Below are 26,449 nucleotides of genomic sequence, written 5' to 3'. Positions count from 1 at the left end.
AGGTATCTTGTGGGATAGGTCACAATTAATAGTTTGTCGAGGCAAAAGGGTGGCAACAATATCAATGGTGGATAGAGGTGAGAAAAAAACATATTTAGAATTGAAATCGTTGGATATCCAGATTTCGATTTTACTTCCACCCCACGAGGAACTGAAACCAACCTAAAACTACATATGAGAAATGTATGTTTAGGATATGAATTTAGGGGAGTATCATGTCACTAGAGTTTTGGAGTGCTAGAATTAGTGCGTTGGTCAAAAGAGACAACACTTGGGTGGAGATACTCTTTTACTAGAAAAGATGACTCTACTTGTAGAAAAGGGCTTTATGTAGGAAGGTAAAAGAGGAAGCTTGTGAAATGCATTTTGTGAAAGTGTAGTTGGATGTCTTTTCAAAGATACTAGAAGTAGAAGAGTCTTTGCTTGAAGCAAGTGCTTACATTAGACTGATGATGAAGAAAATGGATGAACTTACTCAACAACTTGAGTTATCAATTGAGTCAAAGGAAGATAGAGCTCAAGCTTAAGCAGGGTAGAGACCAAATATTGAAATCACCACCAACCCAACTTTTATCTATAAAAACTTGCCAATATTTATAACACTTACATACCCAATCGCAAATTACCATCAACACAATTACTTTCACTTGATGTTACTTCTGTTTATGCCTTTCTTCAAAGATTTTAGAGATTTCCCATATGAAAATCTCCCCCCGCTTCATAACTCGATGAATGGGGATGCTTAGGAAGAGCAAGTGGCTACAGAGCAATCTAAGTATGAATAGAGATGACAATAGAGAGGGGCGGGGAGGGGATCTCAATCACCGTCCCCGTCTTCGTATGGGATATTAATTCCCATCCCTGACCCATCTTTGCTATAAGAATAAAAATGATTCTCTGTTTCCTCCCTATAAAGAAAAACCTTCTTTCCATCCCCTGCCCTCCCCATCCTTGCGGGGAAAATTCTTTTCTCTATATCGTAAGAAAAAAATTTCTATTTATATTCTCTAAATACAATATAAATATATTAAATAACAAAATTAAGTAAAATTAAAACTAATCTGTTATTTCAAATGTTACAGATATAATATATTAACCACTTTAATATGCATAATAAAAATCTAAATAAATTTTAAAAACCTAAATAATCTAAAACTATAAAGATATTTAATATTTTAAGTAAATATATTAATATAAAGAAACGATGATGGAGGTGGGATAGGGAGGAGACACACGCATCCTTTTTCATTTTTATCGAAGAATCATCTCTCTATTAGAGTCTAGAGTTTTAAAATCAGATCAAAATTGTCCCTCTAGGTATAAATCAAGCATTGAAAAGATCCTTTCTGTCCCAACGTACACAGGGATGAAGTGTGATGAAAGCAAGTTGGTCATCTAGTACCAAACCAACTAACAGTAAAGTTTGAATCTGCCAAACTGCTTGGTCAAATCTTCAAACTTTGACCGAGGGTCAACGTCTAGTCATCCAGTCCTGCCAATTAATTAAAGGTAACTCCCATTACATTTATAATCAAATTTAAACGCTCGGCCAGAGTATACCAAATGGCTAAAACCCGTAGGGTGACATACCAATTTATGTGACAAAAGGAGGACCAATCAAATGCATTCACAATCATTTGTAACAAAAAAAAGTGAAAAATTGGTTAAGGATAGTTTGGCAAGTCACTGTAGATAGGAACTTTTTTTTCCCTAAACAAACTGTATTACACAAGTTGTATCATTTATAAAATGTACACATGTATGTATGCTGGGTACAAGTAAAATAAGTATCCTTTGCACAACTATTGGCCCCCAAAACTTAAAGGAAAAAAAGAAAAAGTTAAATAAGTATGGAGAATGAATCAGAGCATTAGCCATTAGGTTTCTCTTCCCTGTTTCCATGCTTTGTGCCAAAAGAACAAGAAGGGGAAAAAAAAAAAATACATCAATGCTCCGGTCAGTAGCATCAAAATCCAGTACTTTTCTTCCAGGCCTCAAGAATTTGAGCGTTCAACTAAATCGAATGAAAATGGTAACATCAAAAAGATCTAAATTAACTGAAATGTTATAATCTACCAACTGTTGCGAGCAGGAGGGCTGTCTCTGTTTGAAATATTAAGAGGTCGGTTGGCCTAGATAAATGGATTCACTCAGATTTTGAGTCGGTTCTACTCATGGGTTGGGCAGTGAATTTGTTAAGCTCCCTTGCGTAGGCTATTTTTACTCCTTAGTGGCTGATTGTTGCTCTTCGGCAGCTGTTTCTTACGACTCTGATGTCTCCTCCACCTCATTCTCTGCCACAAGGAAGCCCAGGGTTAAGGAAATATATATTTCGTTCACAGATGATTGTACATGTATGCAAAATATATCAAACAATAAAATCACCAAAAAGCGAGCATGTGTTTTCAGAATATATGGTGGAAGAGGTGAGGCTACCAAAAAGTGACTTGACGGAGGGCCTGCTTGGTTTGGTGCTTTTCTTCAATTCAGCTACAAGTAGACGAAATCAAAATCAGATGCCTAGAAAAAAATTTTCAAACTAAACGAACTCATAGAAGCAGGAAAAAGAGTTCCTGATCGGTAGAAAGAATTCTATGGGCATACATATATGCTATGTGTTGGTGAAGTTCCTATTCCAAGATAACATTTTTCTTCCCCTTCTAAATGAGGTCTCCAAATGCACAATAAAAAGCTTCTATATCTTCCGACATATTATTCAAAAGAAAAGAAAAGAAAAGATAAATATATGTGCAGATGTGTGAATTTGAAACCTGAACCAAGCCTATAACATAATAAATCATTCCTCCACATAAATACAACAGATAAATACCTATCCCAGCTGCTTGATAATCATTGACAATTTCAAAGTTCTTGTAAGTATAGCCCACAAAATTTATGTCCTTCGATGAGAGCATCTGCAAAATTGAGGAAATGTGAAAGGCACTAAAGACTTTGATACCACAAAGAAATTAAGAAAAACTGATAAGGTACGGTTATACACTTAGCTTACCCTCCTCCATGGACCTGTCTTTGACGACGTATTAGGCTGGTGGTCAGACTGCATATTAAAAAGAAGCACCAGCCAAAGAATTTTTAGCAACATAAAATCTCCAAACACAAGTGACTCAACAAAATCAACATGAATTTTGACGATAATACCTCTTCAAAATTTTCAAAATTTTGAGTATCCAACTCATCATTGACTTCAGGAATAAAAGCAGCTTCTACTTGATAAAGCTTATCCCAGTTGACACCATCAAACCATGGATGAGCCTGAAAATTGGAAAGCCACAAGGTCATCCCTTTTTAGCAACTACCTTATCAGATAAATAAAAGAATCCAGAATAAGACACACTACACGACACCTTTATTTCATCTGCACCTTTCGATCCCGATCTCTGGTTGACATTACACAAGAGTTTGGTAATAAGATCCTTTGCCTCCAGAGATAATTTTGCTTCCTCAGGAAACTTTAAATGGGCTTTCCAGTTTACTATCTGCATAAAACAGAGCAGGAAAAAATGTTACTCTGCCAATGTAACTTTTCCTGAGACTCTTCTTGGTCAATTTTGAGTCCCTTTTCTTCTTTTGGGCAGGGATCTATGCACGGTATAGAGGTTTGCAGCACTGTAAAATTTTTCGAAACAGTATTGTTTCAATGTATGATATTAAAGATCCAGGCAAACAGTATGGTGTGCAGCTAAACAGAAGATTTTTCAGAACACAGATATTTTAAGAAGTAAGATATTTAAGAAAACAAGACTCTTGGTTTACCTTCCTACATGTTGACATCGGATCATCTGAATAGAAAGGTGGATATCCCACAAGCATTTCATACATAATAGCACCAAGTGACCACCTAATTGATTGATTAATAAAAAACACAAGTCATAATGATAATATCAGTCCAAAAAAGATTTGAGGAATTTGTTAAACATAGTGGACCTATTTCAACTGCAGAAGATACCAATTAATTTATATCATGAGATACTCAATATTACAAATGCACATCAATGCACAAGCATAATTACTCACCAGTCACATTCCATACCATAACCTTTCTTCAGTAGGACTTCTGGAGCAATATAATCAGGTGTGCCAACAGTAGAATACGCCTGCAAAGTCAACAGCAATTAATTAAACAAAATAAATCCCTCTGATAGTCACAGGCAAATTTTTGACAGAAAGCTCAACAATCACTATTAAAGAAAAAGAAAATGATTCTCTCTTAAAACACCCTGAAAAAATAATTCTTCAAATCACTAAAAAGAGGAGGGGGAAGAGGGATGAAACCGGTGGAGCAACCCACAAGACCACCAAACATGATTTACAAAGAAAGTCTACAAAACTCATTCCATCCCCCAGTACTCCGGTTTGCTAAACCTGCACTTACAGTATATAGAGAGAGGGAAGAATCACAAATAAAGGGAGATGACTTACAAGTGTTCTCCTATTCTTCTGCCAATGTTCCAGTTGCTCTTGTTGCGTCCGTTTTGGCACTCCTGGCTGCTCCTGATTCTGTGCAGCCCCATTGACATTGTTCATGACAGAAAAATCATTTTCTCCAAGAGTGCTGCAGTCTAAGGGTTTACATAGACCAAAATCAGAGAGTCTCAAGTGCCCAAATCTATCAAGCAGCAAGTTGTCGGGCTTGATATCTCTACAACATTTAACAACCAAAGAAGGTAAGCTCATTTTTTCCAAACCGAAAAAACAGACCTTTTGTACTGTGGAAAATTGCACTCATACATTTGTCAACAAACCTATGAATGTAATTGTGTTTATGGATAGATTCAATAGCCAAAACTGTCTCTGCAACATAGAATCTAGCTTCATCTTCAGTCAAGGTATCCTTTCGCATAAGTAGAGTCATCATATCTCCACCAGGTAGATATTCCATAATAAGATAAAGGAACTCATCATCTTGGAAAGAACAGTAGAGTTTGACGATGCAGTTGCTATCAACCTCGGCAAGCAAATTCCTTTCTGCTCTCACATGCTCAACCTAAGAAATTGAGATGCATCTGGCAATAAATATAGTGCACAAAACAGTAGTGAATGATTTAGTAAAGATAAATACATACCTGGCCTCTTCGAAGCATCTCTGATTTCTTAAGCTTTTTCATAGCATATACATGACCAGTTGTCTTTTCTCTACATACTCTAACCTGCAGCACAAACCAAAAGCTATTAAAATCGTAAACCAATAACAGAATACCAGCATTGTGTCAAATTGAATACATAAGCCAAAACTAATACAATAATACAAGATATTCCATAAAATCTTCTGACAAGAATGATTAGGTACTACACATCCATGGGGAATATGTAAAACTTCATTCATCCATGATACATAACTTTATGTGCGTATCATTATTGCTACAATACTAAGTACTTAAAAGAGAAGCCTCACATCTACAATATTCGAATACCCGGGGACAATTAGCAAATTGCTAAGACTACAAACATTGGAAAAGATTATTTGAAAATCAAATGTGAAAAGAATGAACCAACAACTAAATCAAGGCTGTCATAACTAGACAAGATAAATATAATAACCAAGAAATGTAGAACGAAGAATTACAATGATACAGATATTGAGCAAGGTAAGAACTCTGTGAAAATACCAACCAACTGCAGAGTACCTCATTGAAAGACAAGGGGCTAACATGCTGTTCCAAAATATAGAAAAGAAAAGATAGGCAAAAAAGATTATAAAATGTCATATTCATAAGAAAATACCTCCCCAAATGCCCCCTTCCCAATCATTGTTAATAACTCAAAATCATCAGCACCCATTTTATGCCTCTGAAGGCGCATGTATTCTGTTTCCTTCTTCTCCAAGAACTTAATAAGGTTATTTTGATCTTCCTCTGAGACATCAGCATCAGCCAACTTTTTTTCCAATATATTGCGCCTATTTAGAAGGAAATATGATTAGAAAGCTTTTAGATCTTAGAATGCCACAATATATAATTTTCCAAAGAAGAAACTTAGATTACGTTTTAAATTGAGGATATAAAGAAAAAAATATATATATATGACATTTATTGAAAAACTCTATGTGTAACCTCCCTATTTCAATAGTTCGACTCACTATCAAGATATTATTCGCTTTGGACACACTGTTTATCATGACTTTGCTTTTAGACTTTGTAACTTAAAACATGTATTGACAGCTTAGGAATACTTATAAATTATTTAACCAGTCTTATCTTGTTATCCTCACGTGATGTGGAATACCTTTACATACCTAACATCTCTCTCATACTTTGTCGATATAAGATTTGCTTAGGGTATTATATTCACTCCCTATACGGGACTTGCGTCTTTGCTCAAGGATCTCATCATTGCTCAAAAGGACGTGCAAAGTAACTTCGATACCATTTCCAACCTCTCTGATTTAATAGTCCGACTCATTATCAAAATACTATTTGCTTTGTACACAACCCATCATAATTTTGCTTTTGAACTCCACAACCCAAAACATGTCTTGATAGTTTAGGAGTTCACATGTTATTTAATCAGTTTTGTTTTACCATCCCCAAGTGATATGAGATACTTATACATACCCAACATATATCTTGAGTTTTGTCATTGTGAGATTTGCCTAGGGCGGTACACTATGCAAACAGATAATGTTCGGATAATTAGATGGAAGCATAAGAAAACCACTACAATAGATGATCCAACACAGTGTCCAAACCCTAGTATACTTGAAGCACAGCTGAACAGGAAAAATTAAACTATGAAAATAGACAGGCTTCAATCAATCAATAATAATGAAACAAAACCACTTCTGAATAGAAAAACTGAGAATCTGCCCTTGCATCATTTCTAACTTACATCTGCTGGAAGAAAAAAAGATACAATGAGAAGAAAGAGGAAATTTACAACTACCAAATAATTTTTTTCCCCACAATTTTGAACCACCAAGCTCTGAAAAGTCATCCACAAGAGCTTATGCCTAGGCTGTAGCCTAAAAGAAATTGTAATAAAAGAAAAGCTTATGGAATTGGTGCAGCAAATACAACTTAGAAGACCACCAACTTATTCATTCTCTACAAAAAGGGGAATTCTCAGAATAAAAAAATTAAGTGACAAATGATTCCAGTTACAAAAATCAATCTCCCTGACTAATAGTGCGCTCCTTCCACTCACTGCTCAAGATCAACATGCGGTGAAAAGGTTTAATGTGATGGATGTATGCTCATAATTGAGGTCTCAGTTTGGAAAGAAAAATTGTTAGCCATACTTTTCTTCATGTATTGGCAGTAACCAGCATTGAAAAAAAGCTTTAATAGCGTCCAAAAACTAAGTCAAGCAACTACCATACCAATACCATATCATAAAACGAATAGAAGAACACACCTCTCCCTTCTCTCTTGCAGATTCTTCATCTGTTCCTTGTAGTGATTCTCAATGTACTGCTTAGCTGCGGCAACCTTCTGCTTCGTAGTATTAGACATACCTTCTTCATCCGTACAGTCGTCGGTACTTCCATTGCTACCAGCCTCCTTCTTCCTACTCAAACCCCTCACTTTATCTCGCGGTTGAAGCTTCTGCAACCAACTTCTCGCCGAATCCATTTCTCCCTCCCAATAAACTACAAGGAAAGCATCCCCTTTATTCTCCAATTCGAACGCCCACTTTCTGCACATAAAAACATTAATGAAAAAATAAAAGAAAACCAACACACATTCCAAACTCCAATGAAATTACAATCACAATTGAACCTTAAAAAAAAAAAAGAATTTCAAAATCCATAAAATCAAACCAAAATTATAGGAACCATAGAGGATGTGATGAAACCAGAAGAAAAAAAATGGGGACATAAAAGACAAAAAAGAAAACCAAAACATAAATATTGGATCAAGGAGGCTGGGAATTCGGATTACCGCGAAAATTAAGTCAATCAGAGAGAGAAGTTAACGAGATCCACGAAAACAGAAGCAAGACTTGTTTTTGCTTTTCTTTTGTCGTCCGGTCCACTTGATTCTCTCCTTTGTATTTCCTGCCGTGTCCGTTTTATTTTATAATACGTGTTGCCTTTCATCTATTAATTAATTCTTTTTTCATGTATTTTTATTTTATAATAATTAGTTTATGATTTTCATAACGTTGGATCCCGCGAGAAACTGACCCGAGAAGATTCGATGCGGCGGCGGACGCCTGTTGCTTGCCTGCCTTATGAGTATGACTTCTTGTCCTCTTGTTGAGCATAAATATTAACGAGTAGGCCTTTTTTTTTTTAATATAATAATTATACTTTGAGGCAAAATACAATTAGCTCAGTTTGAGTATGCCGCAGTAGTGGTATGTTTTGGTTTAGCTACGAGGCTAAAAGACTTATTCCCACTTTAGTTACAGTAAAATCTGAGACAACTATTTTTTAACTTTTAAAAATTTAAAAATTTATTTATAATTTAGAAAAGGCAAAACGACTGTTTCCCACCCAAGATATGCTGTAATGACAAGTTTTCACCCTTTAACTATAAAAACACCAAATACCTACCCATTACCAGTTAAAAATAACGGTGGTAAGGGTAAAATCATCATTTTCTCTAAAATATTAAAAAATAAACTAAAATATAATCTATTTTTACCCTCCTAAACTTTGAAAACTAAAATTTTTCCCCAGCCAAAGTTTTAAAAAATGGCAATTTTACCCTAGGATTTGGTTTTGAAATCTCCGACGACCTCTCCGGCTCCATTGCCGATGACCTCTCCCTCCCGAGACATCCTCTCCTTCCGGAAATCTCTTTCCTCCCATTTGGAGGGCCGATCGGCGTCGAAGATGCCTTGGGAGATGAAGAACTTCGTCGGGGAAGACGAACTTCGTCTCTCAAGGCGTCTCCGACGCCGATCGACCCTCCAAATGGGAGAAAAGAGATCGCCGGAAGGAGAGGATGCTTCGGGAGGGAGAGGTCGTCGGCAATGGAGCCGGAGAGGTCGTCGGAGATTTCAAAACCAAACTCTAGAGTAAAACTGTCATTTTTTAAAACTTGGGCTGAGGGAAAATTTTAGTTTTTAAAGTTTAGGGGGCAAAAAGAGATAAAATTTTCAGGCGTTAGGATTCTGTTAAATTTAACCGGTCATGGGTGGGTATTTGGTGTTTTCATAGTTAAAGGGTGGAAACTTGTCATTACAACATACATTGGGTGGAAAATAGTCGTTTGGGCTTTAGAAAATTAATAATTTTTTAAAAATTAAGTTAGAGTTAAAAGTAAAATTATTATTTAATAATAATATTTAAAAAATAAAAGTTTATATAATTTTATCTTCTTAATTTGAAAAACTAACAATTTTTCTCAAAATTAAGTTTTAAAAAATGACATTTTCCCCCCTACCTAGAGTATCCAATTTTACCGATGAATTTCTAACCAACGATAGCCGATCTCTCTTCCTCTCGGTGTCATCTCTCCCTCCGGTGTTCAATATCAGATCGACAATGTTTGAATTTGATAGAATTCAGACAAAATCCAAACGAAGAATCGAAACTTTTCGTTCGAATCTTTATCGTTTAGACGAAGTCAACTTCATCTGGACGACGATGACGGTCACCTTGTCTAGATTGTCGTCGTTGTCATCCAGATGAAGCCAACTTCATCTAGATAACAAAGATCCAAACGAAAAGTTTTGACTCTTCGTCTGAATTTTATCGAATCCAAACGTCATCGGTCTGATATTGAGTACCGAAGGAAAAGACGACATTAGGAGAGAGAGAGAGAGAGATCAGCCATTGGAAACCCTAGGTAAGGTAAAAATATCACTTTTCAAAACTTAATTTTAGGGAAATTATTAGTTTTTCAATTTAAGAAGGTAAAATGATATAAACTTTTATTATTTAAATATTATTGTTAAATAATGATTTTACCCTTATCCCTAATTTAATTTTAGGGGTAAATTGTTAGTTTTTTAAATCATGAGTAGGTATTTGAGTTTTTGAAAGTTGGAGGGAGAATGTTTGGGATTTCACTATACCTTGGGTGGGAATAAGTCTTTTCACCTAGTTATGAAGAAGCCAATGATGAGGCCAACAAGATGACATGGTATCAACATTCTCAAATATAAAGCGGCATTTAACTGAAGGTGTTGCTGCGCTGCCATGTGGGGTGGTTGATTGTGTGAAAGTTGGAGAAGAAGACCTATCAAGTTGTGGCCTGCCTGCCAGCACAAGCAATTCTCATGTCTTGATTGCCTATTTTGGTGTTCCCGTCATCGTCTCTTTCTACCACACTCAAGATTTATAAGAATTGTCCATATAATTTTGCCTAGATTAGAAAAAAATCAAGAGCTCCATATTACTTTATTCTTACAGTGTCTCCTTTCGAAAGTTATGTGATTTGATCGCACCAATTTAGTAGTTGGTAAATTCGTTGTAGGAGCCACAAAGTGGGCATTCGAATGTGGAAGTTTGCAGAGCTCAATAGGTTACAGAGGTTGAGTTTAGAAAGTCGCTTCATATACCCGAAGCCATAGATGATACAGCAGTTACAATTGACTACAAGCTAAAATTAAAACATGATTTGGTATGGTAAAGGCATAAAACCTAGGTTTACCATTTACCAGAGCAAACTCCTTTCTTTACGGAGCTCCGCCAGAATACAAATACACTCAAATAATAAGAAATATACGTGTGTCAACGATGACTGAATAGTTATAAAAATGATTTATTATCTTGTATACTTGAATCCCATATGAAAATTGCTGAAATAGAATGATCAACGGTAGTATGCCATGTGCCTGGATGACATAAAAGGAGAGGAACCAATGGAAGAGGAGTTCTGAAAATGTGCTGGACGGGTGATGTTTCTCTTTTTTTCAAGTTTGGTCTCAGTACGAAGCCAGGACTCAACAACTGAGAGAAGGTTTGCCGAGCTTTTCAACTCATCAACTTCTGTTAACTTCTCTGCCCTTCTCAACTCACCATCTTGGATGTATGCCAGATGAGTAGCCCATGGCTCCAATCCGTCAAAGATATGGGTTGCATATACAATTGTAGCTCCTCTCTAAAAGGGACAACATTAGTGAGAGGGTGTACTATGAACCTATTATTTTATATCAAGTAATGGTCAAATGCATGGTCAGATAAATTTAAGTTGAAAAATTCTGACTAAATTCCCTTTCCCCTTAAAAAATAAAAAATAGAAAACTGACAGCATATATATCTTCTCTGGATAGAAACTAGATGATTGAGCACTGGACCAAATAAAAAAAAGGACGCAAATAATTAAAAAAAATGATTATAGTGTTTCTTTTCAAATTATATTCCCTGTTCAAACCCAAAGGTTATGCCTCCAGCACCATATACATATGGAATGTCTCACATTTTGTAGCCCTTCATCACAGTATCCAAGTGAGCATGCAAATGCTTATAGGAGGATAAAATCAATACCTGGTCACATTCTTCCTTAAAAAAGTCGAGTAAATCAAGCCTAGCAACAACATCTAGGTCAACTGTAACCTCATCCAGCAAAAGAACCTGCAATGAAAACAAAAACTGCTTATAGTTTGTGATTTAAAAAAAAAAAAAAACAGATATATGAAAAGAATAAACATATATTTTGATAATGGAAAGACACCAAATGCAAAATGATTCAGCAATTAACACTGCAAATAGCTTTGGCTGGATGAGTCATAAGAAAAAAATGTCAACTTCGCTACCTCATGGTCAAGTCAGGGTTGGATAATTAGAAAAATTCAAGCCAAATCCTCCCCCAAAATAACATGTCCAAAAAATGTCATAAATATGACATCAACCCTTTCAGCAGTTGGCATTATGGTAAACTGCCAACTAGTGGAATTAAAAAAATGTATATCTGAGCACTAAACAATCAGTTTGACAAGATATGTCTAAACAGTTACAAAAAGGCTTGACTAAGTTAAAAGCAGAGTGTTCAAATGAAAGTTGACAAACCAAATCTCGTCACAGGTATACAAATAACTACATAGACATGTATCTAGTTTTTCTTACACCATCACGAAGTCATGTCCTGAATAAATGGAATCTGATCTTTATGCTATATACCCTCTTCTTTACGTTGATATAATATATTTTCATGGTACAAGGAAACAAACAGATTTTAACAAAGCAGATACAAAGAGAAGCCTAACATTCTATTGCCATAATCATCAAACTATATTTTACAGACTACAAAGGGCTTGCTTTTAGTAAATATGCTACTGTTATCACATTTCATAATTTTTTTATTACCTGAAAAGGGTGAAGAAGACCCATGCAAATTTGGACTCTGCGCCGCTGCCCATCAGATACCTTATGCATTCGCCACTGCAGGTCAATATCCAGCAGATCAATCAATCTCTCTCTCCTAACAGGATCAGCACCTTCGACTGCTCATAAAACAGAGGACATTGTGTAAAATCTGCTACATTCTCATGAAATTGAAAGTTAAATAAGTCCTCAGAGGCCTTCTCCTCTCGCCATTATAGAAGGTACCCACCTCCAAATATCATATGTTCTGCAGAGAAGTCTCCCTGGAGTGGAATCTCTCCCTGAATATTTGCAAGAATTAAAGTTCAATTCCAACTGAACATGCTTGTAAATACAAAAAGTGAAAAACAGAAGAACAATGATTTGGAAATCAAAGAATCAATAGGCAAAGTTCTTCAAACAGTAACTTAAAAAGTATTTATTGCGTGTCACTGATTGCTAGCAAGCAATACTTCAGGAGAGCAAAACCGGCACTTTGGCAAAAAGTCAATAAGCTATCCATCAAAATATTGGCATGCCAGTATCAGGGACTTAAGGGGTAATACAGGAATCAATTGATGTATTTAAAAACGCATAAGAAACTGTAAAAAACCAGCCTTTTCAATAATCACAAATTCACAACTCTACAGTATTTAAATAGAAGCCCTAAGAAGATACCGAAGATTATCCTACAGTTAGCTATAAACTCGATTAGGTTAAAAAAGGGAAGAATCTTATAACTCACAGCAGAGCCAACAGTTTTACTCCAAGAGCCTCCCAAATATGCCAAGTCACCACTACAAACAAGTTGCGTATCATGAAAGGCTGATCGATTCAGCACTCGGACAACGTCTCTTCCTCCCACCATATGCTTTCCGGCCAAAATTTTCAACAACGTCGTCTTCCCTGTACAATGCAGGCACCATTCTCAACATTTCAAGTACCTGAATAATTCAAACAATACAATCTAATCTAGAGATTCGAGTGAATTAGATCACCAGATCCATTGGCACCAACGAGAAGACAGCGAGATCCCGGTGAGATATCGAGATTGAAATCGTAGAAGAGAGGAGTCTGCCCGTCGTAAGAAAATTGCATCCCACATACTCGAACACTGCTGCTGTTTGATTTCTCACTCTCTTTGTCCTTCTCCGCCATTTTTTCTTACGGAGCACCAACGACTGCCATGCCGTTTTATTTGGGTCTATGTAGCCAAACTCAGCCAATACTATTTCAATGCGTGTTCTCTGGTTTCGCAGGCCATCAGTTAGCCACGATGCTTCCCTCTTTAACCGGAAGGCATTAAATATTTAATTAATGAAACGTCGTCGGTTTAAGTGAGCTTAAATTTGTTAACGTGATCGCGGGCCACGTTTTCAAGAAAGAATCCACACTTAAGTTTGATTGGTCTAAACAGCAAAATGAAAAAAATTTTATCTTTAAAATTAAAAAAAAAAAAACACTTACCCTTAAGATTTAGAGTTTAGTTTAAACTCAAATTAAATTATTTTATATGATTGAAATAGTATTTTTAATCAAAGTCTTAACTAATCACATCCGAGAGATCTAACTAAAATCACATTTAAAAATTATGATACGATAAAAGTTGGTTTAAAGAGAATGTGATTCGATCCTTTTATTTTATATCAAATGCGATTCGAGAGGAATGTATTATCCTAAGTATGCTTTTAGTCAAACTACATTATTTTAATACAATTTGAATTATTTTATAATTATTAATTTAAAAGTGAAAAATATATATGGGAAAGTTTTTGAATCAAATATTAATAAAATAATTGGGGTAATTAATTAAATTAGCCAAATTAAGGGGTTTATTAAATTTTAACTAAATTTCTATAAATTATACAAATATTGCCATTAAAATAGAGTTGGACGATTTCATCCTTGTATAAAGGAGGTTTTGCAATAAGCACAACTGTATTTAACCCATAAATCTAATAAAAATAAAGAAATTTTGACCCAAAAAAAATCACAATTTTTTAAAACTAAAACTTGCTTTAGATAAGCTTAGGGTTTAATACAAACTGTTAATTAAATGTATTTTAGAGTCTGGTGTTAATTTTTATACCTTTATTATTTAAAATTGTGTTATATTCGGGATTAGATTTCCAAACCACAATGAATTAGTGTTGTGTTATTTATTTTTAATAGAAATATTGATATTTTTCGAATATATATTTTTATATTTAAATTTATTATTTTATTTTATTGTTTTTTATTGAAAATTGATTGATAAGAGTTGGCATTGATGTGGTGAGCAATCTTATATTTTCATTTTTCAAATTGTTCAAAATTAGTACAAGGGTACTCTCGACATTATGGATTTGTTTGGTTATATTTGTATAACTCACAAAATATTGATTAAAATCATATAAAAAAAAAAAAAAAAAAACAAAGTTAATTATGATAATGTTTTACTTTGAGTGACAGAATATCGTTTTTCTGAAGGGTGAAAAGATTGTCAAAACGGGGTTGTGTTGTGTGGAAACATTTTGTGCTGCCGTCTAAATTCGACCGGTCGACCAATACAGGCTGGGAGAAACCAAAGAGACGGTCCAAGCAAAATGATTCATTCCGTAAAATATTATGGGCAAACGTTTACTGAATAATAATTTTTTTTGGTAAGCGTTTTTTCCTCAATCAAATGGTTCTACATTATATGTTGTTACTGAATAATAATTCTTGCATTGCAATTTGATAACTTTTCTAAAATCCCTAAAGAAAAATTGAAGTATTTTTCTTCTGTTTAGTATTTGATCGGAGAAGCTTACGGCAAGTAACTGTAGACTTGAAGTTCAATGTTAATTAGAGGATGAAGAGCTGATTTCTTCCTTAGGAAAAATTGATAATATAAATTGTATTTGTGATGTGTGAGAGTATTACGAAATTAACATGTGATGCCGGTGAAGATTGAATTCGACATGTTCTCTGTTTTAGCAGGTGTTTGTAGTTGGCTATGAATGGCGGAATGAGGGAGCGATTGCTTGATTGGTGAAACTGATGGAGGAAGAAGAGGAGAGGATTTTGCTGAAAAGTTTGGGTGTGACATCTGCAAATCCTGAGGACATCGAACGTGATGTAATTGCTGCCGCGGTATTTGCTTCCTTGCTTTATCTTCTTTATTATGGACTCAGCAGTGTTTAATATCATTGCTATTGTCATTAGTGGCAGAGGTGTAACATTGCCCTACATTATAATTGATGATTGAGATTTTTTATTAAAGGGAGTTTTTCGTTGGATTGTTCTTGTCTTGTCGGTAACTGTTGTGCTACTTAGGTTCTTGGGAATTTGGAGACATTTTATGACGTCTGTTTTTTCAGATGGTATGAATTGTCGATAGTTATTAGATGTACACTTTGATACAAGCTATTGTTATTTTGTAGGTGGAAAATGATGCTGGAAACAGCAATGAAGCCGAACAGAGAAATGAGGAGGAGCCTTGTGTTAAATTGGAAAATATTGATCCGTACTCCACTGGTCAAGAGAAACTTTACGATAAATTAAGGGCTGTAGAATTTGAAATAAATGCTGTTGCTTACACTGTTGATCATCTGAGAAGGGAAAAAGATGAAGAAGATCAAGCTACTAATGTTGACGTTGGCAAGGGAAAGTTGGATATTGAGGATGATAAAAGTGTTGTTCAGGCATCTTCCGATGGTTTGTCTCTTCAGCATGCCCTAGCTACTGATAGACTGGAAAGCCTCAAAGAAACTAAGGCTCAGCTTGAGAAGGAACTTTCAATTTATCAATTTGAGAAGACTTCCAAGGATATTAAGCATGATAAACTTATTCAAGATCTGGTAAAGGAAGAATTCAGACCCAAGAAAAAGGCAAAAGAAACTCAGAAACCAGGCAAAAAACAGTCAAAAAGGCTGAAAACAGTTTCATTTGATGATGATGCTGATTTTGATTCTGTATTGGATGCAGCATCTTCAGGATTTGTTGAAACAGTGAGTCATACAAAGTTCTTTATTTGTTAAAAAATGCTTTATGTGATTTATGATAGGACGCAAAATATATCCACTCATTATTTTCTAACATAGTTAATTGATAGTTTTCAAAATTTAATTCAGTGGACTCTTAACTTTATATGTATGTCTTAGAAAAGGGATGAATTGGTTCGCAAAGGAATTTTAACTCCTTTTCACAAGCTTAAGGGCTTTGAACGTCGTCTTCAACAACCAGGACCATCTAATTGGCACAATGTAACCTTAGAAGAAGAAGGCAAAAGTAGTGATCTTTTCTCAGCTAGTGTTGACAGAGCTGTTCGGTCAATGTCAGAAGCTGCACAAATTCGTCCAACGACCAAGCTTCTTGATCCAGAAGAAATTCCGAAGCTTGATGGACCAACACATCCTTTCCAGAGGCTAAAAACACCTTTGAAAATTCCTGTGTTTCCCGAAAGTGAGGTTGAAAAGAAAGAAGGTACCAAAAAGAAAAAGAAACGGCCTTTGCCTAACAAGAAGTGGAGGAATCGCATTTCTCTTGAAGAAACGGGTGTGGAAGCTAATGGTATGTTAAATATTATTCTTGCTTAGGTTTTAAGTATTTGTAATTATGTTTGGTAAAGCTTTTGCTGCGATAATTTTTGAAAGGTTATTTAATTCCTCAACTCTAGCAATTGCTTTCCTCATTTAATAATTCACAAAATACCCCTTTTTAGTCCAGAAAAGTGCCTTGTCTTTTAGAAGGTTTGTTCATGTTTCAAGTTGTCCACTACTTACCTCATTGTTTGATTTGCATCTTCATTTCAATGTCTACATCATATTTTTTGTGGAGAAACAACAGACTTTAGTGTACATATTAGAGGTTTGCCTTTGTTGTTTATAATATCCCTTTGCATTATCTCTTTCTGAGCTATACAAGAAATAATTTTTGTATGTTAAGACTGCACTTTTTGCCAGTATTATGTATCCTTATTTTTTGAAACTTTTATGCTTTTTCCTTTGTTGAAGATGGAAGAAATAACTTGGTTACTTCCAGTTATGAGGTAGAAAAGCAAGAAGATGTGGAAGATACAGATGATAGTGAGCCTGCTTTTGTAACACTTGAAGGTGGGCTCAAAATTCCAGAATACATTTTTAGTAATCTTTTTGATTATCAAAAGGTAGGAGTGCAGTGGCTATGGGAATTGCATTGCCAGAGAGCAGGTGGAATTATTGGAGATGAAATGGGTCTTGGCAAGACTGTTCAAGTGTTATCCTTTCTTGGGGCATTGCATTTCAGTGGTATGTACAAACCAAGCATTGTTGTCTGCCCAGTTACACTGTTGCAACAGTGGAAAAGGGAAGCACAAAAGTGGTATCCTAGCTTCCGTGTGGAGATATTGCATGATTCTGCTCAGGATCCTGGTAATAGAAGCAAATCTTCTGATAGTGACTATGATAGTGAAGGTTCATTGGACGGTGATTATGAGGAAAAATGGTCCTCTAAAAACACCAAAAAATGGGATTTCTTGATAAATCGAGTTTTAAGATCAGAATCTGGGCTGCTTATTACCACTTATGAGCAACTACGCTTGTTAGGGGAAAAGTTGCTTGATATTGAATGGGGTTATGCTGTTCTGGATGAAGGACATAGAATTCGGAATCCTAATGCTGAAATTACTCTAGTTTGCAAACAACTACAGACAGTTCACCGGGTAATAGTGACTGGGGCACCAATTCAAAATAAGCTTTCAGAATTGTGGTCCTTGTTTGATTTTGTTTTCCCTGGAAAGTTGGGGGTTTTGCCTGTTTTTGAGGCAGAATTTGCTGTTCCAATAGCTGTGGGTGGTTATGCCAATGCTTCTCCTTTACAAGTATCGACAGCCTACAGGTGTGAGTTATGATTTCTCTGAATATTCTAAGATGGTCTTTCATTCATTTCTGCATCTTTGTTTGTAACCAGATATGTCCAATCGGATATTTCTGAATAATTTCTTAATTCTAAAATGACATTGTGCAGATGTGCTGTGATCCTACGAGACTTGATCATGCCTTATCTTCTTCGGCGTATGAAAGCTGACGTGAATGCTCAGCTTCCCAAAAAAACTGAGCATGTTCTCTTCTGCAGCCTCACTGCTGAGCAACAGTCTGTATATCGAGCATTTCTTGCTAGCTCTGAGGTGGAACAGATACTGGGTGGGAGAAAAAACTCTTTATATGGAATCGATGTGATGCGCAAGATATGCAACCACTCTGATCTGCTTGAGAGAGAGCATTCCTGCCAGAACCCAGATTACGGGAATCCTGAGCGCAGTGGGAAAATGAAGGTTGTTGCCCAAGTTCTGAAGGTTTGGAAGGAGCAGGGTCATCGTGTTCTTCTTTTTTGTCAAACTCAACAGATGCTTGATATTCTAGAGAATTTCTTGATTTCTAATGGTTATGACTATAGGAGAATGGATGGTGTTACTCCTGTCAAGCAGAGAATGGCCTTAATAGATGAGTTCAATAACTCCAGCGATGTGTTTATATTCATTCTAACTACAAAAGTTGGCGGTTTGGGAACAAATTTGACTGGTGCAAACAGGGTGATCATCTTTGACCCTGATTGGAACCCTTCAACTGACATGCAGGTACTTGTGTAATTTATTCTTCATTTTACCACTCATCTTCTTTTTTAGTATGAAATTGCTAAATTTTAAATATCTGTGCAATTTCTGCTACATATAGATAGAAAGTGTTAACTATTGTCCTATTCATGGTATCTTCTTTTATTCTTTTTTCCTTGGAAATGCCTACAAGAAACACTTCTGTCTTTCATGATTTTCTACATAGGGCTTATATTTATTGAAGTTGGATGGTCTAGTGTAAAACTCTGTTCATGTTGTCATTTCAATTTTAGTAATTAGCTTGGGAAACTTTGTTCATGTAAGAATTAAAAGAAACTATGGCTTATAATAGGCCAGGGAGCGTGCTTGGCGAATTGGTCAGAAACGGGATGTAACTGTTTATAGATTGATTACACGTGGAACTATTGAGGAGAAGGTGTATCACCGCCAGATATACAAGCATTTTCTTACTAATAAGATATTGAGGAACCCACAGCAGAGAAGGTTTTTTAAGGCTCGAGATATGAAGGATCTTTTCACTTTTAATGATGACGGGGATAGTGGATCAACTGAAACTTCTAATATTTTCAGTCAGTTGTCTGAAGATGTGAATCTTGTTGTTGGGGCTCAGAAAGAAAAGAAGCTGAAACGAAAAAAAGCTGCAACAAATGCTGATGATGATGCAGGCAATAAAGAAAACAACTTAGAGGTTGAATCTTTCAGAAGAAAAGGGAAAGAAAAAGCTGATAATAATGATGGTGAAGTGGATGAAGAAACAAATATCTTAAAGAGTCTTTTTGATGCACAAGGCATACATGTAAGTTTCCTCTCTGTTTGTTCTTATGGTTGTAGAACTTGTGCTTTGATGTTCCTTCTTTATTCGAATTCAGCATTTCCTTAAGATTTGTAATTTTTATTTGGAATGAAGTATTGCCTTTCTTCCTAAATTTTGTTTGATCCATGAGATGTAGTCTGTGTTAGAAGAGTCTTCCCTCTCAACTGTTCGTACAAAAGATATTTAACAACTTTTTCCACATTGTAAAAGGCATTCAGCACAAAGAACTTAAAAAAAATGATGGTAAAACACCATCGCACCCTCAGTGATCTCCATTACTGTACCTATTGCATATATTGTTTTCTTTTCTTTCACTTGGTTTTCCTTGCCATCATGTGATTTTGTTTCTCTTTCCCTTTTGAATCTCCAGAGTGCTGTGAACCATGACATAATCATGAATGCCCATGATGAAGAGAAGATGAGGCTGCAGGAGCAAGCTTCTCAAGTTGCACAAAGAGCAGCAGAAGCTTTGCGCCAGTCCAGAATGCTTCGAAGTTGTGACAACATATCTGTCCCGACATGGACGGGGAAATCTGGAATTGCTGGTGCACCATCATCTGTTCGCCAGAAATTTGGTTCAACTGTTAACCGTCAGTTGATTAAGCCCTCAGATGACTCATCTAGCAGCAAAACAAGCAAGTTGGGCGGCTTTGCAGCAGGGGCATCTGCAGGAAAGGCATTATCTTCATCTGAATTACTATCTAAAATACAAGGAAATCAAGAAAAGACAGCTGCTGCTGGACTTGGACATAAGGTGAACTCAAGTTCTGCTACCGGATCAAGATCTACAGATGTTGGGACCTCACGGTCATCTCACAATGTTTCTAGTGTGCAGCCTGAAGTATTGATTCGTCAAATATGTACTTTTATCCAACAAGAGGGTGGAAGCACTGATTCAGCCAGCATAGTCCAGCATTTTAGGGATAGGATACCCCCACAGGATCTTCCTTTATTTAAAAATCTTTTGAAGGAAATGGCTATCCTTAAAAAGGACCCAAATGGATCATGTTGGGTGCTGAAGCCTGAGTTTCAACAACCGGAATGATTGCTTCAGCATTGCCATTAATCATATCACTAAGATTTTTTTTCTAACTTACCAAAAGATCATTGGAGATAGAGACAATGATGTATATATCTACATTTCCCATATCCACAAATGGATTGAATTTTTCTTTTTTTGGGGCATTTTATAGGTTTCTTGACAGTATGGAACATTTTATAGAACATTTGTGTGTGTGTGTGTAAATAATGATTGGTAGGTTGATTAGATGGTCAATACAGGAAGAAGGCTCCAGATCTGAGTACTAGGTTTTCTTCAATATTTGCAGTGTATTCCATACCTTGATTAACCAAAGACTAAAGCTGGAAGGTCCTTTTTTCCCGGTAAGTACAAAGTTGGAAGTTCTTCTAACATCAAATTTCACTGCTAATTTTTGAAAGACTGTACTATTGTTTATTAGTATTTCTACTAATTTACAAGATTAGTAACGTAAAAATACTATTTGAGAGATATTGACATCGTATAAAAGTTCTAACCTTTTCAGTTATAAGAATATAATCAAGATTATTATTTCCCAAAAAAAAAAAAAAAGAAGAAAGAAAAGAAAACCACATGGAGAAATGGAGAAAAGAAATGCCAAATTCGGTAAAATGTTAAACAATACCATTGCCAGAAAAGCCTAACAAACTGAGTATATCTTTATTTTATGTGCTAAAGATACAAGCTGCTTGGCAAGCATTATTGGAGCAGATTACAAATATACACAGCAGCCAAACTGGAAGAAGAAAGAAAAATGATTAATTTCTCTATCATACTGAATAAGACATAATGAGTCCCAAAGAAGTAAGACACATCAATATAGCATCATAAACTATGCAAGTATTTAGTATTCTTTCATATTTTTTCCTCAATTTTTCTTCATCAAAAATTTTTCCCTTGGACAAAACATCAAACAAAGATCTTATACATAAGAAATGCTCACAGAATCAGAAAGCTGCCCACCCTGATGCGGTAGTAGTCTTGCTTGATCCTGATGTCATAGATGAGGGGAGATTGCTCTGCACGAATCAACAAATAACTAAGCAAATGGTCTTTTACCAATGTCCTTAATTAATAGAAAAATGTTCCAGCTTATAGCAGTAGAAGTAGTGATTAACATCAAAGGCAGAGCACATTGTAATGTTTATGCAGAAGAAAGACGTATAAACACCACAGAAGGAAATCATTAGAAAGGAAAAACCAATCGGATAGACAGAAGTTCAAGGTGAAACATTAAATGTCAATATAAATTAAAGTTTTGCTTGGTCATGACTCACGAGCAGGAAATGGCAAAAGAAAACAAGAGGATCTAAAAAACATTTTCACAAGGATTGACAGGATACAAAATACTCCTTTATTAATTGGTAAAAGCCTAGATATCAAAAAATGAGTTTTATGACAGAAACAAAAGAATTGCAATTATACAAAGAGGAAGATAATCGCAACCTATTGCATATGTGTTGGGTAAAATTACATTTAAAGGCTATATTAATGTACATTTCTTAACATGGGCTTCAAAAGTAACTTTTAAGCAGAGCACAAAATACGAATACTAACCACGACAGTGAAGTTCCAAGATTGAGAAAATATACTGTTAGGAACCTAGCAATTATCCAATCCACAACCAATGTAAAACACAGAAATGACAAAGAATGAAGAAAATAGTTGATATTTGTATTGATTGTTGGTTGTGTTTACAAACGACAGTGAATTTCTTACATTGACATCCATAAACAAGAAAAGGATAAATAAACACCCCAAGTCTAGCTACCGAGAGGCTAGAATCTCTTCCTAATTTAATTAGCCTTTAAGAGACTAGACTCTCTTTCTCAATCAGCCAAAGGCTTGTCTTGAAACCCAAAACAATATTCTTCCCTCTTCTACCTACCCTTGTTATCCCTTTTCTCTCTTTACCCTTAGCCACATCACCTTCTCCCTTGATTGGTCCTCCCTTTTTTTTATGCCAACAGCCTATTTATGTTTTTGCCACCTATGGTAACAATAACAAATACGTGGTCCTTAAGGTAGGGCTATTGGAAGGTGCTCTTAAATTTTTTAATTTAATTAATTTTTTTTTTTTGAAGAACCAAGTAAAAATGGATAAAAAAACTTAAAATCTAAGATATATATTTTAAGCACCTCATCATGTGCCTAACACTTCTAATTCCTTGTCTTCGGTATGCACAAATTTCTCTTCTTCTTCCCTATTCTCTTTGCATGTTAATATCACTCGCAACTCCAAAAATTTGCAATGATGGTTCGGTTCATACTTTTCATCACACCAAAAAAACAGTCCCTTTTCTAATTTCGATTGAATTTTGATATCCAATAACCTTTGAAAATTCCCATCCCTCTGTGCACTTGAAATCAATCCGCTGGAGCTAGCATGTTTTCTATTCTGTTCTACTGAATTGTTCGGTTGGGTGAAAACAAGGTGTTTGGAACTGTTTGAAAATGAGTTAATTGGTTTAGGCTTTGGATTGGGCTTGAATTGTTTAATGTGCATGAGTTTAAGTGGTGTATATTAGGGCTAAAATGGGTGAGGATTTTTGGCTTGATTGTGTAACGTTAGATGGGTTTGAGTGGTAGGTGATGGGTGTAAAGTGTTTTGGCTTAAATGGTAAACAAAAGGTGAAAAACATATTGGGTTGTGTTGGTTGGGTTAGTTTTTGGGTTGTACCAGATGGGTCTTGGACCAGGTCGGTTTTGAATGACCCAATTTTTTTCCTTAAAATTTTGAGCTTGCTCCATTGCCTCTTATAAATTTATTAGCCCAAATAACTTGACTTCTACCCTCACTTCATCTCTTAGTCCATTAAGAAATGCCCCAAGTAAAATATCATATAAAACTTCTTACATTGGTGCCAAGAGAAGCTCAAAGCAACATCTAAACTTTCCCATTGTGTCAGTCTGTCAAAATGCAAGCAACTCTTCATATGGTTTGCCGCATTGCCACAACTGGAATTGATGAAAAAAGGCATGTTTTAGATCAATCCAATTGGTAAACCCGCTCGATTTACGCCATTGTAGCCAGTTGAGTGTCATTCCCTCCACACAGACGACGATAAAGGTAAGCTTCTCCTGAGTCAATCAGTTCACCATGTAATAACGTTTCATGCAAAAAATCCATCCTAACAGGTCATTGCCGATAATAATTGGTAGATTCAATCACTTGTGAGATGTGTCTCACCAACCAAACCCCTAGTTTTCGCTGGCCGTCTCCCATGCTATTGTTCCTTCACCAACAACCCTCTGTTCTCCCGTCACATGCTATTCCTGTCTTGCTAGTGATAAGATTAAATTTGAACCGAGTTTGCTCAAACTCGAACGAACCTAAAACAAGCTCAACTCAAACAAGCTTGAGTTTTAGAGTTCAATTTTTTTAAACTCGAGCTTTAAGAGTGTTCGACTCGTTAAGCTAACAAACCTAAAAAATTTGATATGAATTGACTAAAACAATGTCGTTTTGGTTAATATGCATCAAAACGACGTCGTTTTAACCAATACACTTCAAAATGATGCCATTTTAACCAATACACTTCAAAACAACATCATTTTAGTATCAAATCAAACCCAAAACTCAGTTTAGGCTCAAACTTAAACGAAACTTGAGCTAGTCTTGAGCTTGATTTGAATCCAACCCTACTAGCGGAGGTGGCATCGCTTCTCTCACCAGCAACAAGGTTTTTCCATTGACACTATTCCTCGGTCACCACCATGCAACTCTTTGTTCACCATCATTACCCTCAACTCCCTGAGGTACTACACAACTCTCCTACCTTCCAATCTTGAATTCAAGTTTTCCAGTTTAGCACCTAGACCATCCAACCCCTCACCGAATCAAGGTCCTTTTCCAATCCATCTACCCTAGCTTCCATTCTCATCATGCTCCGACTACAATGAACCCAACAATTATCCAATCCTCAACCAATACAAATCGTGTAAATGACAAAAGAAATGAAGGAAATAGTTGATATTTGTATTGATTGTTGGCTGTGTTTACAAAAGACTTCAAGCTTCCTACACTGACAACACTAATAAATAAGAAAATGAAAACTAAAACACCCCAGGTCTGGCTTCTAAGAGGCCCAAATCTCTCTTTAATTTGTCAAACTTTTGAGAGACTAGATTCTCTCCCTCAATCAGTCAAAGGCTTCTCTGGAAACCCAAAACAATATTCTCCTCTCTTCCTCTCTCATGCCTCCCCATTTTATTAATTTTCTCTCTTCACCCTTAGCCATGTTGCCTTCTCCCTTTAGTGGTCTGCTCTTTTTTTGCCAACAACTTATTTGTGTTTATGCCCCCAATTTTCTGTCACTTACAGTAACGAATATGTAGTCCTAACAGACATGAATGATGAAACTTGTTTATATATATGCAACAAGTTTGTATATTTTGGAAGTCTAATTCCATTCATAACCAAATACACATTAAATGATTTCATTAATTAATTTTAAATCAACAGGCATACCAGAATGTCTCAAAATTCTGTCACCTTCCTTGATAAGCCCAGGGTATAATACTACCAACAAATTGCATACCTCAATTTGAGAAAGATCTGAAAAAGCATCCATAGTAGAATGTCCTGTGGTTTCTTTTGGTGCCCAGATGCCAACTTTTGGACTAGCAGAGTTCATCTGAGCAGCAGCAGGATCATTAGGAGGTGGAGGAAGAGGAGACCTAATTTTCCCAGTCTCAGGTGGCGGGGCAAGCCCTACAATTTTAGGCTTTGGCTTTCCTGGAGCAGAAGGCCCTCCTTTTAACCCAGCGGCTGAAAGCATACCAGTTCCGCTAGTTGGTTTGGGCTTCACATTGATCCGGATAGTCTCACCTTCCTATTATCGGAAACATAATTAAGTCAAATCCATCCTGAATCAACACATAAATACCAATTTAGACCCACATCAAAAAACCCAAAATTAAGATCAATCGAAATTCTACTCTCTCATTAATGGAGACTACACAACAGAAATTGCAAATCCAAATAATAAGAAGCCGATGGGAAAAACGCAAACTTGAGTAAGCTATACATCAAATACAAAAATTATCCCATAAATTTTATAACAGTATAGAGACAGTCGAAGAATAAAACAATGAGAGTAAGAAAGACTAGAAGAGCTAATCATGATCATTATTAAATTTATTTTAAACTTGTTGAGCATACCTTCAATCTATGATTAACAGCGGGATGAATATCAATATGACCATCGCTCTCACTCGTCTCACCATTCTCTTTCTCGATTTCTCGTCTCACGTATTTCTCGTGATCCGATAACGCCACGTTAAAATCAAACGCTTCGTTCCTCTCGTTAAAACCCAACCCAATGAACGCGTGTTTCCCCGTTCCATCCTCGATCATAAGCACGAAATACCGGGAGGAGTCGAGGACAGTCTCTACGGACGTCTCGCGCTGGCCCGGATGGACGTAACAAGCAGCAAAAAGCTCGCCGGAGTTGGGATCCTCTAAGAGGATCTCGCAGCGGTCCTTGCAGGAGACGACTCGGAGCCGACCCGACCAGATCTTGTCGGACTGTAACCACTCGCTGCATTTGTAGCCGCCAGAGGTACTACGCGGGGGGATTTTGTACACGGAGACTTCGCGGACTACGAGGAGCGTGTGCTCGGATGACTCTTCATCGTCAAACGACATCGTAGTTTCGCAAGAAAATTTAAGAAACGTTCACTGACTTGAAAAATTTACTCAGGAGGAACGAAAAGGAACAAGAAACCAGAGAAGCGAAGAGAAGTTCTCACATCATATCACTCAAAAGGAAGCTACACTGCTGCGGAGACGTGGCATCTGATTGG

At 36.1% G+C, this 26,449-nt stretch overlaps 4 protein-coding genes across 14 annotated transcripts; 1 reads left to right on the top strand and 3 right to left on the bottom strand.

Moving 5' to 3' along the window:
- Nucleotides 1-1,687: 1,687 nt before the first annotated feature.
- Nucleotides 1,688-8,189, bottom strand: LOC123217102 (serine/threonine-protein kinase 38-like). 2 transcript variants are annotated; one of them, XM_044637882.1, is made up of 14 exons: nt 7,899-8,189; nt 7,372-7,653; nt 5,743-5,917; nt 5,085-5,168; nt 4,764-5,005; nt 4,441-4,660; nt 4,036-4,115; nt 3,775-3,859; nt 3,366-3,497; nt 3,160-3,273; nt 3,011-3,058; nt 2,831-2,900; nt 2,437-2,490; nt 1,688-2,294 (listed from the first exon to the last, which is right to left on the bottom strand). In XM_044637882.1, the coding sequence occupies exons 2-14, from the start codon at nt 7,587-7,589 to the stop codon at nt 2,263-2,265; spliced, it is 1,554 nt and encodes a 517-aa protein (XP_044493817.1). In that variant the 5' UTR covers nt 7,590-7,653; nt 7,899-8,189; the 3' UTR covers nt 1,688-2,262. The 2 variants fall into 2 exon arrangements, with proteins under 2 accessions (XP_044493817.1, XP_044493816.1); XM_044637881.1 differs by having other exon boundaries at nt 2,831-2,915; nt 7,899-8,187.
- A 2,254-nt stretch (nt 8,190-10,443) lies between these two features.
- On the bottom strand, nt 10,444-13,497 carry LOC123217727 (ABC transporter I family member 19-like). Its single transcript, XM_044638832.1, has 6 exons — nt 13,213-13,497; nt 12,960-13,120; nt 12,465-12,516; nt 12,218-12,354; nt 11,399-11,485; nt 10,444-11,012 (listed from the first exon to the last, which is right to left on the bottom strand). Exons 1-6 carry the CDS (start codon nt 13,370-13,372, stop codon nt 10,725-10,727), a joined length of 885 nt encoding a protein of 294 aa, XP_044494767.1. The 5' UTR covers nt 13,373-13,497; the 3' UTR covers nt 10,444-10,724.
- Nucleotides 13,498-14,660: 1,163 nt separating this feature from the next.
- On the top strand, nt 14,661-20,921 carry LOC123217131 (protein CHROMATIN REMODELING 8-like). Of its 2 annotated transcripts, none has more exons than XM_044637913.1 (8): nt 14,661-14,856; nt 15,176-15,328; nt 15,619-16,185; nt 16,339-16,747; nt 17,191-18,052; nt 18,182-18,791; nt 19,120-19,584; nt 19,973-20,921. In XM_044637913.1, the coding sequence occupies exons 2-8, from the start codon at nt 15,236-15,238 to the stop codon at nt 20,645-20,647; spliced, it is 3,681 nt and encodes a 1,226-aa protein (XP_044493848.1). In that variant the 5' UTR covers nt 14,661-14,856; nt 15,176-15,235; the 3' UTR covers nt 20,648-20,921. The 2 variants fall into 2 exon arrangements, with proteins under 2 accessions (XP_044493848.1, XP_044493849.1); XM_044637914.1 differs by having other exon boundaries at nt 15,173-15,328.
- On the bottom strand, nt 19,741-26,426 carry LOC123217132 (uncharacterized protein At1g03900-like). 9 transcript variants are annotated; one of them, XM_044637915.1, is made up of 4 exons: nt 25,806-26,426; nt 25,113-25,476; nt 21,585-21,660; nt 19,741-20,267 (listed from the first exon to the last, which is right to left on the bottom strand). In XM_044637915.1, exons 1-4 carry the CDS (start codon nt 26,289-26,291, stop codon nt 20,219-20,221), a joined length of 975 nt encoding a protein of 324 aa, XP_044493850.1. In that variant the 5' UTR covers nt 26,292-26,426; the 3' UTR covers nt 19,741-20,218. The 9 variants fall into 9 exon arrangements, with proteins under 9 accessions (XP_044493850.1, XP_044493853.1, XP_044493859.1 ...); XM_044637918.1 differs by having other exon boundaries at nt 21,605-21,660; XM_044637924.1 differs by having other exon boundaries at nt 25,183-25,476.
- Nucleotides 26,427-26,449: the final 23 nt, after the last annotated feature.

This window comes from Mangifera indica, chromosome 5, assembly GCF_011075055.1.
Source record: "Mangifera indica cultivar Alphonso chromosome 5, CATAS_Mindica_2.1, whole genome shotgun sequence".
Lineage (NCBI taxonomy): Eukaryota > Viridiplantae > Streptophyta > Magnoliopsida > Sapindales > Anacardiaceae > Mangifera > Mangifera indica.
Note: the sequence above shows the minus strand (reverse complement) of the source record. Positions and strands in the feature narration are given on the sequence as shown.